The sequence below is a fragment of the Protopterus annectens genome, chromosome 10.part0, assembly GCF_019279795.1.
Source record: "Protopterus annectens isolate FY-2018-M chromosome 10.part0, PAN1.0, whole genome shotgun sequence".
Taxonomy (NCBI): domain Eukaryota; kingdom Metazoa; phylum Chordata; order Ceratodontiformes; family Protopteridae; genus Protopterus; species Protopterus annectens.
Genome location: NC_056744.1, coordinates 1,448,502,237 through 1,448,520,891, shown reverse-complemented (window position 1 = coordinate 1,448,520,891; position 18,655 = coordinate 1,448,502,237). Strand labels below are relative to the sequence as shown.

The window sequence follows — 18,655 nt, the reverse complement described above, 5'->3', positions numbered from 1 at the left end:
GTTCCTTTGTTAGTTGCCTTCATACCCTCTTTTCCCAATATTTTCTAACCTCCTTACATTGATTCCTATAGTTTTCATGTAATATCTTTATATGTCTTAATAACTATCGATTTGTTAGCTGCATCTTCTGTTCTAGATTCTACTGAAAAACTCTAGAAGAGCTGGTATCTCACACAGCGCACTCCTATCCTTTTCTCGTTGCCTACCAGCACTCTTGTTTTTAAGTTCCTGATAGGGAAGGCAATCTCTAACCTGCAGTCCAAATTCCTGCTTAGCTTCGTTTCAGTCTATTACCTTTCCTTCGAGTTGCTTCTTTCCAAGAGTTTTGTCACTTTTTAAATTTCCTCAAACTCCAGCCCTCCCCACCTGCCTGTTTTCTATACCCTACTTGCTGATATCCTTTATAGTAAAATTCTTCTCCACTCTCACATTGACTTAGTTTTCAGAATAGCTTCTGCTGCTTTATTAGAAGAGTATGCTGTACGGTTGTTGCTATTCTCCTTAAGGACTTGAAGCCAAAATCCTATTCCTTCTGTACTTCTTGATCCCCCCCATTTAATCATCATCATCCTTTTCCACTTTAATTTACAACATTCTGCTTGAATTATATACATGAGCCTTGACTGCTTAGCTTTAAAGTAACTGTTAAATCAGACAACCTAAACCAACTTGTTCTATTGGGGGGGGCAACTTATCCCACTTAGCTGTTGCACTCTTCCCGCCCAAATAAATTACTTCCACTCTTCATTAAATTATCATCTAGAGCTTCACCTCTGGTTGATAAAAATATGCCTGATCTGCATACAAGACTAAAAATATTTTCACTGCTTACATCTTATTATCCATAATGAACAGCTTAATTTTAGTACCATCTTCTATTTTCTCTCTTCCCACATATCCTTAGCTGCCTGGATAGAAGTTATTTTAATGTATAGACCTATATATATCATTTTATCACTTCTTCATAAGTATATGCGGAGCCAAGTCATGCAAGGGTGCAAAGTTTTATCACTATACATTTGTTTTTATCTTAATTTATTTTATATCCCAAAAAGACTTGAAACCATCGCAAAATATTCCACTATAATGAAATGACATTTTCTGGACTTATCAAGTACAAAATAATACTATTTGCAAATCAAGTTAACTTTTATTGATTACCGCACCAGTTATATCCTTGAATATGTGAAGCTCTCATTTTCTTTGCTAACACCTCTTAATAATCAAGAAAGAAGGCATCCCTGTCTAGTTCCTCTCTTCAAACACAGCTTAAGATAAGAGCCCATCCACAATAATTCTTGTTTCCAGTCTTTCATTTATCCTCTTTATAAATCCTAATATTCTATCAGGAATGCAAATGTGACCACTGCCCTTTTAAAACCCTAGCTGACTCTATTGAATGCTTTCACTGCATCAATATTCATCAATAGTAATGGTGGTTTCTTACACACTGCTTCCCTCTAGATCATTACTGATCTATTAATGCTATCAAAATATTTCCCTCCACTTCACAGAACCACACTGATCTATACCCATCAATTTCTACCGCCTACCAATTTTTTTTTCTGTTAATTCATCAAATCCGAAATTAGTTTTAGCACCTTGATGAAATTATCACTTAAGATGTAGGCAAACACATTTATGTACAAAAAAAAAACAAAAACATTTTAACATGTTCCCAGTTACATACATTATACATTACATAGGTTATTTTGTATAACTATCACTCCAAAATTACCTAAATTGCTCACTTCCTGTCTTCCCTTAAACCTCACTCCTCCTCCAGATCATTGGCATGTATTGTTTCCACAAGTTCCATTTATTTTTATGCAACTTGCTCCAACTTTTTCTAACGATCCCACTTGTAGTCCTTTTATCTCTGTTATAATATTCAATACTTCAAATACATTTGGTTTAAACGGATTTCCATTTTCTACTTACTTTTTGGCAGCCACTAGAATTAAACTTATATGCTAATCCAATATTTCTGACAGTCATTACACTCCCAAACCATATGTTCCCGTTATCTCTTTCGTCCCCAGCACACCTCAACATCTGTTACCTACCCAAGGAAAAATGCTTTAGAGCCGGCTTGGGGTATAAAAAATACCCATGCAAACACTTCCAAGAAAATATCGTAAATCCTTCATACTTTGCTGCATACTTAGGAACATATATATCCTCCTGTTGTTCCCTTGTAAATTGCTTGTTCAATCTCTATTCCTAATCTTTTCCAGCCTCCTGATTCATTCTAGTTACTGTGCAATATTTTATGTTTAATGCTAATTATCCTTTAACAGCAGCTTCTGTTCTAGTTTCAACAAAATCACTACCAGAGCAGGTTTTTCACTAAGGATCCTCCTAACCATATACTCTGGTATCAATCCCTGCTAGAAAAGGCCGTCTTCTAACCTGCAGTCAACACTTCTTGGCCTATTCACATTTTATTACTTTTCTCACTCTAGTTATTTGTTCCCAACACCTTGGTTCCTTTGCTAATTTTCACCAGTAAATTCCTGCCCCTTCTTGCATGCTCTCTGAACCCCTAATTGCAGTCATCTCTACCTGTGAAATCTCCTTTCTTTATTCTCATGCTGGCTTAGTTCCCAGAATACTTTATGAACATATCTTATATGGATGTTTTTCTCCGTATGGATTTGCAACCAAAATCCCATTCTCTCATTCTTTCTTGAATTCCACTCCTGTTTCACCATCATCTCTTTCTACTCTAAATTACATCTTTCTGCTTGTGTTATGTATATGAACTGTAACTGGGTAGCTCTAAAAAATATCTATTCAAATCAGGTAATAAAAAACCACCTTGTTCTCCTGGAAGGATCAAAATTTTACCTCTTAAATTTGGTAGGGTTTTTGCCAATTCCCTTACCAAATTTAGACATAAGCACTTTATAATAATGGTTTAAAATTAAAAATGGGTCTATATGAAGCCACATTTGTAAGGTCTTTACTCCCCGCCTTTTTAAAATACTGTTAAACAAAGCCTCACAGATCTTTATCTTTTTTGTCCCTCCTAATTTTCTAATTCACAAAGGAATACCATATGACCCTTTTATTTCACTGCTTCTATCAGCTTTTAATGGTTGAGCTTCATCACCCTGCAACCTTTGCAAAGCTAGGTCTTCTACAATAATTCCATATATGCCTTTTCTTTGATCTCCCACCCTCTGCTTTATACAATTTTCATTAAAGAATATCTGGTTATGTTTCTGGTCATAGGAACCCCAAGTTCAGCTGCAGCACAGTCACCTATCTAAACTCTTACATACTGTCCAAATACTCAGTTTTATTTAGCACTCTGAAATTGCTCTTCTTGTTATGCAAGATTCTCCTTCTGTAATACTTAACATTTGTCAACCGTTCTTCATAACCATTCTTCATAATTCATATTACTTATTTCCCATCTATCTCTCTTACATCTGTCATGCTTTTAAATCCATTTTCATTGTATCCACACACTAGCCATCCTTTCAAAGTAATTTATACCTTCCCAAATAATTCTCGAATATCATACTCATTATCCATTCCTTAAATTAATTTTAACAAATAAGTAGGAAAGCATAAATATCTCATTTTACCATTTATTTTTATTTTAGCTTTTACTGATGCACGATCAGATACAGTTACTGGATGGGTCTCAAAACGTTTAGTTAAATGCACATGTACCTGTAAAATGCAACTTCCATCCAGTCTAACAAAGTTATTATATTTCAGAGAATCCTTATACATCCTTGTTATTGAAAATCTGTTTCTAGTTCCCACTCAAATAATACTTCCTGATGAAAACTATTATTTTTTTCTATCAAATGATAAGCTCCATAATCCTCCTTCCTGCCACACCATGTTGCTACTGCCTCTCAACCATTATTATGTTTTTCCCTCTTGTATCACTACTGGGCCACTTCTTGCAATCAGTATTCTCTTTTCATTGTCCACCCTGAAATCCTTTCCTTGTCAAATTGCCATGCTCATTTCTATATAAACATGCCTCCTGCAGTACTGCTATTTTCATCCTACACTTCTTAATACAATACAATACTAGATAATACTCTTGGCTTTTTTTGTCCATACCTGTAAGGCCATTTACATTCCATGTTAATGCTGGCAAAGCAGACAGTCTGAAAAAAAATCTATATTTTTGCAAGACAGTTCTATGCATCCATCTTGCAGCTTACATGCACACACTAATTACAGACTGGCTTATGTATGTAGCTGCATCTTGAAACAATGTCACAGTTTCTTATGCTTTTTGCTTCAATTAAAAGCAAACATACTGCACTTTCAAAAAAAATCTCTTAATTCACAGTAAAGACAGATATTACGCTTTCAAAAAAGTTTTATGGGCCCTCCACATAAGACCAGTTGCCCCAAATCAACAGCTGCACTCACAGGTATCACCTACCCTACATCTATGGTTAAGGTTATTCATGTCAAGGTGCATGTTAGTATCTGTATTCCACTGGAAAAGGATTCCAGTACCAGTCCTATCAAAAACACAGATCATCACCAACAAAGATATAAAAGCAATTTATTCACCACCAACGGCACAAGAAATGCAGAATAAATTTGGTACACAAATGCAAAAACAGTTTAGCACATGTAAATAAATAAAATTTAATGCTCCTTCATCCCCGGCCAGAAAATTCACTGACTAACTATGGAAGCACCCAATGGATCTTCCAGATTGTAACTCGGGTGTAATGGTTTTACTGCTTTTTCTTCCTCTAGTGGTTTGAATAGGGAGAGTAAAGCATTTTTGAACCTCCTTGAAGTTTTAAAAGCAAACAACCATGCAAACACTCTCAGCGAATTAAGACAGACCTCAAAGCAGATTGTTTAATTTTCAGGACTGGGCAAGTAAGCCCTGCACTTTTTCTGATGACAGTGGTAGCCCAGTTGTTACAGAAATATCTACAACTGAAACTAGTTTGGTTCTTTTGGACAAAAAAAATGTTATAAAAAGTTTACAGTTGGATAATTTTTTTCTAGAATGTTTGAGGCACAATCGTGTACCTACAGGTTTAAGTTATACAGAATTTCCTAACGGTGTTAAACCAAGAAGCAAAGTTTAGAAATGTTGCAAGTAATGATTAGACATAAAGAACATTTGAATAACCACGGATGAAGTTAATGAACAGTTGCATACAAAAGGATTTATTTTCTGTTAAATTAAAATATATTTTTAATAGCACTGATAGGCAAGTGGAGGTTATAAAAAAATAGGAAAAAGAAAAGGACTTGAGATGCCAAGGATTATTTTTACCCCATAGTAAAGGTGTACAATCTAATCACCCTCATTTCCATCAGAAGGATTTTAATAGTTCTACAAGGGAAAGTTTTACACCACAAGATCCCTTGGAAGTGGAGGAGGCTCATACTGTAAAATACCAGTACTTTTACTGGTAATTCTAATTATACTGCAGATACTTTGGAATTCCCCCCACTCAGGTCATCAGAAAAAATATTCAAGAAAACTCAAACCAAATTATTTTCAGAACAGGAATCCCACCCATTCTGGTTGGGAAGCCCCTTGGAAATTTCATCTGAACTATTGGGGTCAGAGAAAGAAGAAATCTTGGAAATAACTGTACAGACCACTGATTCTAATGGCATTATATCAGACCACAGATGCATTTTATTAACATAAGACAATTTTATAGGTTACCCTAAAATAAATTTTATAGGTTCATAGGAGTGTACTAGGCTAATGGCCCTGGAAACTTTACAAGCCTAGCCCATAGGATTACTCTAGCATTGTGCCACCAGACCTTAGTTCCTACTGCCTCTGTCGAGTAGAGACACTGGAGTGATCCCCGGGGTTAATTTTCTATTTCCCATCCAGTCATCAAGCTTTCTCTTGAAGAGGGCCAGTGAGGTGCTCCGCTTGACATGTATGGGAAGTCGATTCCATAGCATGGGCAGTCCCTGGGTTATGAACCTGTCCCTCCAGCATGTTCTGTTGACTGTAGTAATGAGGTTGATGTCTCTGGAGCATGTGGTGCAGAGGGATTGGGATTTCTTTAGATGTAGCATTTCTAAAGTCAGACATGGCTTTGTAAGTCAAGCAGAGACTGCCTCTAACTAAGTGATATAAGACAGAATAGTTGGTGTTTTTTTGAGTCTGTCCATATAGGACAAGTGTTTAAGGCCTAGGATCCTCTTTGTGAGGTACTTTTGCAGTGTCTAGTGAGGTACATGCTAAATGGAGCATTGTACTCTAAGACTGGCCTAATGAGGAAAGAGTAGAGGGAGACAATGACCTCTTTCTTCCTGGATGCAAAACCCTTAATGAGGTGTGCCACATAGGACTTTCTGACCACAGTGGCAATGTGGTGGTCAAAAGAAAGGTTGCTGTCAACCTGTGTTCCCAGATCTCTTATAATGCCTTCTGTGTTCAGTGGACTACCATTAATGTGGTAATTCAAGGGAACCAGGTTTTTCCCAAGGGGGATGATGCCACAACTTTTGGCATTGAGCTTAAGGCCATGGTTCTGACACCAGTCGTTGGTGTCACCGAGGCCATTCTGTAGGATGTCAACATCACTTGGGGAGTTAATAATAGCTCCCAACTTGCAATCGTCTGCAAACTTTGTCAGCCAGAGTCCCTTCGTCTTGGCCTGGACTTCAGAGAATTAGATACCAAACAGGAGAGGACCCAAGACCGAACCCTGTGGGACTCCACTCATGACTGATTGGCAGTTTAACTTGCAGTCAGCTACTTTCACACTGTGGGTTCTATCTGTGAGCCAGTTTGCAACCCACCTAGTAATATAGGGGTTGATTAGTTTTTCTAGGATTCCTGAGTGGGGAACGGTATCAAAGGCATTGGCCAGATCAAGGTAGGCTGTATGAACCACCTTGCCTTCATCCACAACTCTGGTGACTGACTCAAAGAAGTCGACCAACGTGAGCAGGCATGATCTACCCTTCACAAAACCAAACTGTGTAGGATCCAGAGTTTGGAGATTCCCTATATCCTTATTTATTAGGTCCATGATGATGCGTTCCATAGCTTTGCACATCAGACTTGTCAGGCTAATTGGGTGATAATTCCCGGGGTCTGTAGTCACTCCTCCTTTGTGGAGAGGGATGACTGTAGCAATGCGCCATTCGGTAGGGACAAAGCCAGAGGTGAGGCTGTGACTGAACAGGGCACACAGGTGAGGTGCCAGTTCACTCTGCAGTTCATGTAGAACACAGCCAGGGATATTGTCAGGTCCCATAGAAGCTGTATTCTTGGCCTTGGACAGTGCTGTTTTAACCTGTGCAGCAGTAATACTGGGTGCCTGGCAATCTACTGGTATTGTGATTGGTCCTTTGGGGGGGAAGAGGGGTAAAGTTAGCACGGAATCTGTCGGCCAGTATACTGGCAAAATCTGTTGGCTCGGTATAGGAGGTACCATTGTGCAGTACCACAGAGCATATCTGATTACTCCCGTGGAGATTCTTTACATAACTATAGAAGGCCTTGTGGTTGTCTTTACTGTCTGCTGGAATTCTGTTTTCATAGCTAGATTTAGAGGATTTGATGGGGGATCTCAACATTTTGTTGAGGCCGATAAGGGAGTTTTTCCAGTCTTGGGACTTCGCCTTATTCAGCATCAGTTTCCCCTTTCTGTTGTAGAGTTTGTTTATGGCAGGGGACCACCAGATTGGCTTCCATTTTTTTTGAGGAGAGCGTTTTAGTTCTATTGGGTATGGCAAGATCCATGCATTTGTGTGCATTTGTGTACGTGCACGTATAGTGCATTGGTGTATGATTCGACAGTCGTGCAACTATTCTCCATTTGCATGGGTGCTGTGAAGTTAGCCACCTCTGTTTTTAGGAGCCCAAAGTTAGCTTTGGAGAAGTTTTTCATGGTGGTTACCTTTGGGGGGGGTGGGGGGTTATGGATTTCCAAGGTGATTAGTTTGTGGTTGGATCTAACCAGGGAGGAGTTGACTATTGGTGTAGAGCAACGGTCCCACATGTTAGTAATGACCAGGTCAAGGATGTCGCTACCTCTAGTGGGGGTAAGAACAAGCTGGTCCACAGCATTGGTATTAATGAATTCCAGAAAGCATTGGGCAAATGTATTGGTACAGGAGTAGTTTTCCCAGTTAATGGAGGGGTAAGGTGAAATTGGACCCTAATATTCTCCAGGGTACTTAGGAATGTGGAGTGTGAGTCTTGGGACATGGTTGGGGACCTATAGCAGGCTATGACCCGAGCTGCTGTCTTACCCAGTGTTAGCTGCAGCTGAGGAATCTCAAATGCGTTATGTTGGGCTACCAGTCTGGAGGTGTGCGCATCCTTTATGAATACAGAAACACCACCGCCTTTGGAGCTTCCGTTCAAGATCTAGGGCCAAAAGGTGTGGAGTGAGTTATAGCCTGGTAGAGCAGGGGTGCTTTCTGCTACCTTGAACCAGGTCAGTGTTACAGCACAAATGTCGATGCTCTACATTTTAAGGAGTGCTTCGAGTGAGTGAATTTTTAGATTTAGACTTCTAGCATTGAGCAGCATGACCCTCAGATTGCATTTGTTTGTAGCTGTTACTGTGGTAATTTGGCCTTTGGAACACTGCCTAAAAAAGGCCCTATAGGGGTGGCAAGAGCCTTGGCCAGTATCCAGAAGCCCAGGGTTGACAGATGCAGACCATCTCTGGCAAAGCATTGAGGTCTGTCAATCATGTCATCCCAGGCAGACAGATACTGGATCCGCTTAGAATCTCACCAGAAACTTAGCCATTTGTTGAAACAAATAATTTTCTGCCTGTACTGTGGTATCATTCTGGGTGATGGTAGGATGCTGCTCAGGGCTAAGGTCATACACACCTGGGCTACATAATCCAAGAGCTCCTCCATGTCTCTTTTTCATGTAGTTCAGGGAGGTACATCTCAGGTCACTCACACCCACATGTACAATGACAGAGTCATATTTGTACCTGTTGCTGAGGGACCTGAATGAGTGCATTATGTGGCGGATCCTGGCACCTGACAGACAGCTGACTGTTACTTTCTCCTTATTCAACCTAGTGAGTGGGACATCAGTGTGCCTCACTATCGAGTCACCTATGACTAGTGTGCTGGGCATGCTGTTTTGCCTTAGGGGCTTTGGTTGAGTGGCACACTGTTTAGGAGAGTTATGTGTCTCGTCATTAGTGTTGTGTTGTGGTGGTCAGGTGCGTTTCTGCCTTGGAGGTCTCTGCTGTTTGTGCAGATGTTTAATGACAGCCTCTGCAAAGGTGGGTGTGTGGTTTGTGTTTTTATGTAAAGGCAGTGCTGGTGTGTGTTCTGGAGGGCTATGTGTTCCATGTGGTGTGGTGCAAGTGCTGACCTTCTCCTCTTGACCAGCTATTCCGGTCTTGGCTGGAGAGTGTGTGGCTTCCAATTTGGATATGTAAGTGTATCTCTCACAAGTCTGAGTGTTGGGAGGTAAGAGGAGACGGTTGTCAGTGTACATGAGGCAGTTGCTACACTGCTTCAGGATGCCCAAGTTCACCAGGTTAATAGGAGAAAGCAAAGGGAACTGACTTTTAGACATGCCTGGAGGCATGGGCATTAATAAATACTGGAGCAGTTTCCTTACAGAACACTTACCACTGGTAGCACTTGTGTGCTACAATAATTGCTACAAGAAGTCTGGTAAAGTGCTAAACTAATAAGCTAGTAAAAGTGCAGGATAGGAGAGAACTAGCAGATCTAAGGGAAAAATTGCAGAGCAGACTATGGCGCCAGTCAGAAGCTTACAAACAGTCCTGGAAACAGCAAATCTGTATCTGGACTAGATTAGTTACAGGAAAGTTGGGAAACAAACTCAGATGTGGACTTTTAATCCAGAAAGTTGAAAGAGATGGAAAAACTGCCCAAATAGCCAATAATCTACTTCTGGGACAGAAACCACTCCTCCTGTGGTAGGAGGCTACCTAGTGCTTACCACTCCCACTGATAAGCTAGAAGGCTTCCCTCCAACATAGAAAGGCTTGGGGGGCTCAGAAGCTTATAAACAGTGCTGGATGCAGCAAATTTGTACCTGGACTAGACTAGTTACAGGAAAGGCAGGAAACAAGTGTAAATGCTGTGTTTTAAACCATAAAGATGAAAGAGATGGAAAAACTGCCCAACGATTCTGTTCAAATTACTATCACACATTTTCAACTTTTTAAAGAGGGACTTAACTTTGCTTCTGGCAAACCAATGAATTTAATGGAGCTTTTAACAGAGCTCATGATTTTTACTAGAAAATTAAATGTGTCCTTTCAGTTTGGGGGCAAAAACTCTACAAGGGTAGCAAAATTTAAGAAGAGTTTATAATTCCCCTTTACACCCGCTTACAGAAGATTTTGAGAAAGCTTATGAAACAGACATACAAAAGACACAAAGGGTGGGTATACACAGAAGCTTTTAGACTTTGAATCAGGAAGAAAAAAATACTTTTAGATTCCATTATGACCAGTAAGGGGAGAAGTATTATGAAACCCGGATTAGGAAGGTGGGGTGGTTTTGTTTGACACCACTGATTATATATTTTGAATGTACAATATTTTACAAGATGAAGGGGTCTAATCTACAGTGTCTAGCAATGAAATTAACACTGCTCATCAACATATTGATTTGTTCCTGCAGGATTGTTTGTTACAGGAACTTATTTCTAAAATCAGATTATGATTTTTTTGGTCAACAAACCCCTCTTTATATAGTCTGTTTTTAGGATCCTTAATGTACATAAGGACATGTATATACACATCCCTTAAGGACAATTGTGTCAGCTCAGGGGCCTATATTGACAGACTACTGAAATCACATATTCAACAGATTAAGCATAAAATAAAGGACTCTGAATTTTTTGAGTCCGGTTTCATTTAGAGATAAGTGAGGATTCTCTTTTGCTTGCAACAGATGTGGAGAATTTGTTTCCTTGCATTCCAAAAGATCACGGTTTGGAATTTTTTAATGAGGCCTTAATTAATGTATCTGCTTTAAACGGGGGGGGGGGGGGGGCAAATTTCCCTTTTAGCAAACTTAATGGATTTAGTTCTGTCTAATAATTTTATATATTCTGAGGGAGAAACCTGCAGATCCTTTAAGAATTCCAGTCAGTGGGCACGTGCATATAAGTACTGAGCAAGTGCAAGCAAGAATGCCATTTTGAGTGAGCAGCCAGCATGAAAGCATGCATGTGTGTAGTAGCCAATCAATTTGTTCATTTAAGTTTAATGTTCCTACCATCCATCCTGATGGGTTTGTGTGTAACAAACTACTTAAGCGAACACCCAAGCCTCATTATCTTACTGAGATACACGACAAGAGCGACACAACCTATAAACAAGTACAAGGTGTAGCCTTGGGTGCCTTGTGTGCACCCTGCTATGCAAGCTTGGTAATATGGTTTTGGGAGACTAATTTTGTATTTACTTCCAAATATCTCCCCTTTTGTAAGCTTTACCTTAGGTTTCTTGATATTTTTATTCTTTGGACAGGTTCAGTGGATTTTTTACTTGAAATTATTATATATATTAACAGTACTACTGACTTAAGATTTGCATAGACATACCATACTGAAAAAATAAAATTATTGGATTCAGCTATTTATATTGATAATGGGAAATTTGAATTTGTAATTTATAGGAAACCCACTTTCTATGCATTTCTTCACTTTGATAGTTTTCACCCCTCACATTATAAAAGAAACCTTGTAAGGGGTCAATTTATCAGTGTGGCAAGAATGACCTGTAAAAAACAATTAAAGAAGCGGACCAAAGAAAAAATATGTTTGATAGAGGGTATCTTTACATCTTTATTGAGGTTTGCTAAAACTGAAGTGGTTCGGGATTGGGCGGTAAAACTTATACCCCTTTTAAGGTACCCCTTAAGTATAAACATTTCTAAAGTGGACCTTAACAGATTGAGTTTCAACAATTTTGCAAGAGCATGTGTACTCCCATATAGCATTGGTAAAGATAAGGTCAGAAAGGTGCTAGAGCTAATGATGATCTTATGAAGGTATTCGGTGAAAAAAACCTTTTTGTGTATAAAACATTGTCCAATTTTAAAGCTATTTTTGTTGAGGGAGCAGACAGGTCTTTAAGTAATAACAAACGTACAAGAAAATGTGGATCATGTGGGCAATGCAGGTATATAATGGAAGATCCAGAAGTACAATTAAGTGATATAGCGGAACATCTACTTTTACCTTGACTTCAAAGATGTATATTCCAAACAGAGGCCCTGTACAGAGCCTTGTGGGACACCACTAGAAACAGACCTCTTGGTGCAGGTGGATTCTCCACCTGGAAAGGGTTTAATATACAACTACTAGCTCCAATTTACTTGGATGAAAGGAGATAAACAATCTGTTTTTAATTTACATATCCTCTTCAGGTAAAATATAAGTTGGCTCTACAAGTCACACTTGTGAGATGATAAACAGAGACTACTATCCAGTCTAGCCTGTCCTTTAACTGCATTTAAGATTCTCCTCCCAAACCACCCCTCTCTTATTCACTCATCCTACTCCACCATTACTTTTGCTAGAGGAAAGTGCCTTTGCTGTGGTCAAAAACAAATTCACCCCACAACCCGTTCAGTGAAGTATATTCAGCGATCCAGGAATAGATACTCCCCAATATCTGCTCCATCCCCTCCATCATTTCTGATGATCCATACATATTTCCCCATATGATCCTGTACACCTATATCAAGACCCTACTCTCTCCAGAGCTGTAATGTGAAAAATGTAATTTCTTCTACAGTTTGGACATATCTGTTCCCTCTGATCGACATACACTTCAAGAAAGAATCCAGAAAAAAGCTTTTAGAAGTCTGATGGTTCCTTCTTATATACCCTCCAGAAATGCATACAGCACTTAATGTGTGACAGAACTAGACCCAAAAGAGCAAAATAATAAGTTTTTTTTCTGTTTCTGGAGTCCCCCCTTAGGCTACACCCCACAGCATTCTGTTAGCTGCTGCTACTGCAAGCTTACATTGTTTCTGATGAGCCAACCCAAGTGAGACAGGCCCAGATCTTTTTCCTGCTCTCTCTCTATATCGGTTTTAATCCTCTAAACAGATACTTCACTCCCAAGTTGCTGTGGCACAAGTGTAGTACTTTGCACGGGTCTGCAGTAAACCTCAACTGTAAACTTTTTGTTGAACTGGTCAGCCTTAGCTTTTCTGTTCTCTAGTCACTCAGTTATGACAAAAAAAAAAAAAAACACATGAAGATCACTGGGTCCAGGACCAACTCTTATGGTAATCCACTAGTTGCATTCCAGATTCTTGACACTGCCATCATGATCCTCTATGTCCCACCCTTTAACCACATAGAGTGTTAAATCCCCACCTGTCAGTCATATACCCATTCCCCTAGAGATTTCCCAATGCCCACCACAATCTAAGATAAGGGACTTGAAGGAACATGTGACGTGCTGCAGGAAGGTGTGGCCATGCTCCCAAGTCTGTAAGCATGGGACAGTTTGTGCCAATACCCAGTACCTCAAGGGTACTGTAAAGGTTGTATATCTTATGTGGCTCCTGTGCTGATCACAACAGGTCTAAGATCAGGTCCTCATCAGTCAAAAAACAGTTCAAGACTTTTGAACAATGCCAGATCACCCTGTGTATAGATTTACAATACAGACATTTTTACAGATGCCCATGATTCAAATCTCTGTTTTTCCATTTGTTTGGCACCAACCCAAAATTGTACAAATTAATTATACTACAAAAGGGCACACAAACTAGATCCGGGTATTGCTAAGTCGCATCTTTGCTTTTCATTGGCTCAAGTCCCAGTAATAACGATTATGTGACTCTCCCCTTCACCCAAGATCATGTACACTGCCCTCATCTTATTCCATACGCTTCTAAAATCGCACAGCAGTACTCTCCATCCCATGATTCCTTTCTTACATTTTCCTGCTTATTATTTTCCCAGCTATCACTTGTGCCTTTCACCCTATGTTCACTCTTTCCAATACCACCTTTAGTCTCCTTCACCCTTCGTTTAGCCACTTAATTTTAAAGGTGTGACCTTGCTGATGTACCTTACAGTTCAGAATTCAACAAGGCTGTCCCCTACAGACTAAGATACAATCTGTCCACTGTAAAGTCTGGATTTGTTTTCAAGTAACCTATACTTAAGGATAGTGGGGAAGGGGTGTGTCAGCTACTGAGTAATCACAAAGCCCATTATACTGTAGATGGGCAGAATTTTTTTTTTCATACCAATGACTTCAGGGATCCTCAAAAGACAGCTCCCCAATATTCACATCCTCAATGATTCACATACTGCAGCTCCACCCCAGTTTAACTTGTACAATGGAAGGCTCTTCCTAATGGGAGAGCCCTATACATGTATGGCCTCTTTGCCTGTATGGCCTCTGCCTCGGGTAGGATCGACACATTCATTCTTTCCATCACACCCCTAAGGTGAGATGGGCCAGCTAAAGAGCTGCAGTGGGTTTTTTAATTTTTTTCCCCCAACCCAATACTTATTTATTTACTTACATTTGTCTATGGAAAATGTCTGAGTGGGAATTCGATCCCCTTTTCAGTTGAAGAATGTCGGAGGGTGGAAGCGCCATGGTTACATACATAAACTTATTATAACACACAAATCTATTATTTATTTTATTTTACATTTGTTAACCGGGATAGTCCAGATGGAGACATGTCCATTTTCAGTGGAGGCCTGGGGAGCAAAGCTCCAAAGAGACAATTATACAGAACATACAGACAAACCTGGGTACATATTTCACCTAGATCCATTACGGTATCTAGTTGTTGACACTTATAGGTATAAACTACAGACAGATACAGTTACAATAGTCAATAAACAGTATTACATTGTTCATACTAACACAGTTACATGTATGTCATCATTCCTCTGATGTGGTATACATTTATATGCAGGTAACAGACAGGACTCTAGTTTCGGACAATAGCTACAACAGTACTGGAGTGGATCAGGTATTAGTCTTGAGTTGAACAGAGACATAGCCATTTGTTGCTGAGGTAGTTGTAGATAACCTCCCTACCTGCATTTAAAAAAGCTATCAGGCATATGGATATAGGCAGGGAGTTCCAGATTTTGGCCACATAAGAAGAGTAAAGGGAGTCATGGATCTAGTAACAGCTAACTGTAATTTGTCAGTTGAGCGGAGTTGCCTAGGACAGGAATATTGTTGGATAATGTTAGCCAGTGAAGGTGATATATTTTGTTGATAGAGTAGCTTGTGAGTAGTAACCAGCTGACTATAAATAAGTAAGTTAGGTAGTTCAAGCCAGCCCAATTGCTTTAGGTTTAGGCAGTGATGTGTTCTGTAGGAGTTGTTGTTGGCAAATGTGGCTATCTGATTATAGCAGGTTGTCATTTTATTGATTTCTGTTTTGGATAAGTTAATCAAGATGGGTGAGGCATAAAGTAGTGTTGAGAGAAGGTGTGTACGTGCAATTGTAGTTCTAGCATTATGGGTCAGGAATGCTTTATGTTTGTAGAGGCTACCTAGCTTTTTGTTAGTATTTTTAATGGCCAGATTAATGTGCACATCAAATTTGAGCTTGTTATCAATAGTAATACCTAGTAGTTTTGTCTGGGCTTCAGGTGATATGGGGGTACTGTTATTTGAGTGGCTAGTAAAGGTGCAAAAGCATTTATAAGGTCATAACAGAGACATATCAAGAGTTAAACAATGAGTTAACTGCACTGTTCCACACAAATACATTGAAGAGAACATTTTATAAAAATGATACAAAGACAGTTTTGGTTGTTGCACTGTACAATACATGTACTTTAAAGGAAAGCTGGAGATAGTCAGGCAGTGAAGGGGTACTGATTGTTGGTTGCTCAGGTTGGCCTGACAGGTGTGAAGGAATGAAGAGAGTGATACATCACTGTGAAGTGGGAAGGAAAGCCTTGAGTAGGGAATACAGAAGAAAAACCATCTGAGAGACGAAACAGAGATGAAGTTCAGTGAGTGATAATTTAGTGAGGAATATAAGGCACAAAAGATGCAGGGGGAGGTATGTGGTGGCCAGAGATATGCATTTGGAGTAGGAAGTAGATGGAGATCTTGAGAAGGTTAGTGACGTATCCAGAGAGCATTCTGATGATGGTTAGTTTAGAAGAAATTAATCTGCACAACAGATGTGCTGTAGTTGGTGGTAGCAGTATGCTATTGCGTGGGGAGAGGTGGAAGGAGAGGGAGGAGCTAATAGGGTGGTTCAGAACAGTGATATTACCAAGTGTCAAGAAGGGACTGCAGAAAACACAAAAGGACACACCACCACGGACTTTAAGAACCACGAACTTCACAAAAGGCTAAAACTTAGTTTAATAAAAACAAATAAGGTAAAACATCATACTGAATAGTAAGCAAAGGATTAGCATTTTCAGCTGTAGCCTTCTTCAGATCTTACTGAATAATCCAATCATGTTACTTATAATACGATTGCAAGACAATCAGCTTCAATACTTAAGTCCTTTTGCTTCTCTCATCTTCTTAACCTATGGAGATCAAGAAGGGAGGATTTTGCATCTTGTTTGAAGGACTTTGGTGCATTTATTTGGTGGATGGAGTTCCACTGTTTTGCCATGTGGTAGACAAAGTGAGTCCCCACCTACATCAACACCAGTTCTTGGAACAGCCTCGGTATCATCACCTGAACATGTGCTCTTAACCATCCGCCCAACATCCATCCAAGCTCTCCATCCAGGAAAAAGTGGGCCATAACTGTTACAAGTGACCAAATCACTAATCAAACCCTGGTCACCTGGGTCAAAGTTGGGGCTCAATTATCCCTGCCACCGGAGTTGGCAGACTTTTTTGTACTTCTTAATCTTTTTCCTAGTACCAACATGATATACAGCATCATGCTTTCATATGTAAGAACCTCTGTTCAGTCACTAGCGTTTTCTGTTTTAAGAGCTCTCTGCTTAGGACTAACCTTCAGCCACTGCTAGAAGGTGAACCTGCGATAGGCTCTGTGTCCTCGACTTTCCACCCCAAGGAAAGAAAGCTAGTGCTTTCTGTTCTCCCTTCTCAGCCAACTCTCTAATGACAAGCTGCTGATGGCACTGATGGACAGCATGCCCCTGCATCAGTGGGGCAGTTGGAGTTATGCTCTGTGGTGCACTTAAGTCATGTATCTGCTTCAGTGAAACTTGTTAGGACAAGTACGAACAAGAAAGCACTGACGTGTGTGTGTGTGTGTGTGTGTGTGTGTGTGTGTGTGTGTGTGTGTGTGTGTGTGTGTGTGCTCCCATACGTAAGTACTAGGCTAGCAGCCCTTGTGGGCCATTTTAAGCCTAGCCAATTTCCTCTCAGAGGGAAGAATCACACCTTGTTGTCTGAGGTACACACCTCAGCCATTACTTCAATCCCCAATGTCTGTGTGCGCATGTGCGTGTGTGTGTGCGTGCATGTGTGTGTATGGATACATGCCATTGTCTATACATGCAATAAGCTAAACACAGAAATACAGTCTACAGTCTGCCTGGTACTTACTTTGCATGTGAAGTTGCCTTGTACCAATCCCTCCACAAACAGGTCACTCTTGAAACTGTTGACAAAAGAAAGCAAAGATTCCATGGTGGGATTATTCATCAAAGCCTTGTATTTCTCTACCAAAGACCAACGGGAGTGTTCAAGGATCATCAAACGCACATCCCTGCAAATAAAAACATAAGGTTTATATTATTACTGATGTATGTATCCAGAAAAACAAGTTATTTGTCCCACATTAGGGTATGTTCAAAAATCAGCAATCAAAAAAAATCTAGTTATACAGCCACCTACCACACCTTGAACTCTCTGAAGGCACTTCTATCAAAAGGGCTCTGCATTCAACTTCTATTACTAGACGGCTCTATTTGGCAGAGTTTTTATACTTAGGAAAGCCAACCTATTATCAAAATGTCTGCCAATCATCTCCAATCAGCACAGATAAAAATGGAGGAATAATGTCGATCATCCCATCTTGTTACTCCTTACATAGTCCAGTAAGATGTTTAATCAGAGGACTGAAAAAAACTACCAAAGTATTAAAAAAAGACTTTCCTCTATGTCATTTAAAAAGGAGGAATGGACAAATTAAGTAACCCACCATCGTTAAAGAGTGTGAGTCAGCAAGATTTCAATCCTAAAGAACTGATTAGAGTGGAATTGCTGAAGGAAGGTATTTATCCTGTGTAGGAAAGGGGACTGTGCAGTAACAGCCATGTGAAATCCTGCCCCTCTCTGGATTTAAAGTGGCAGCATAATGGTTCAACCATTAATTATATTTCTACAGCTCAAGGTTCAAGCCTGACCTCTACTTACTGTGCAGAATTTGCCTATTCTCCTGGAGTCCACATTTGTTTTCTCCAGGTGCTGCGGTTTCCTCCCACATCCCAAAAACATGTTGCTGTCTACTCTAACTTGTTCATATATCTACCCTTGCCCTTGTGAGCATGTGAACATGGTCAGGGCTTAAAAGGCTGACAAAACAACGGAGGGAACTGAGCCTAATAAAGACAAAATATTCAGACAACAATGAGTGTGCAGGAAGAATTAAAAGGACTAAGATGGGCTTTTTCAGTACCATAAATTGAACATAAAGTAATAAGCCAGTCATACTGCACTTCTTTTTTTCATCATCAATCTACCAGTTG

The 18,655-nt window shown here is 39.8% G+C and overlaps 1 protein-coding gene across 1 annotated transcript in view; it reads right to left on the bottom strand.

The window, feature by feature from the left end:
- NRDC (nardilysin convertase) overlaps nt 1–18,655 on the bottom strand; it is an 853,803-nt gene that overhangs the window by 472,223 nt on the left and 362,925 nt on the right. Inside the window, exon 23 of the mRNA XM_044086887.1 lies at nt 17,511–17,673. Within this exon, the coding sequence (XP_043942822.1) occupies nt 17,511–17,673 (163 nt within the window). The remainder of the gene's footprint in view (nt 1–17,510; nt 17,674–18,655) is intronic.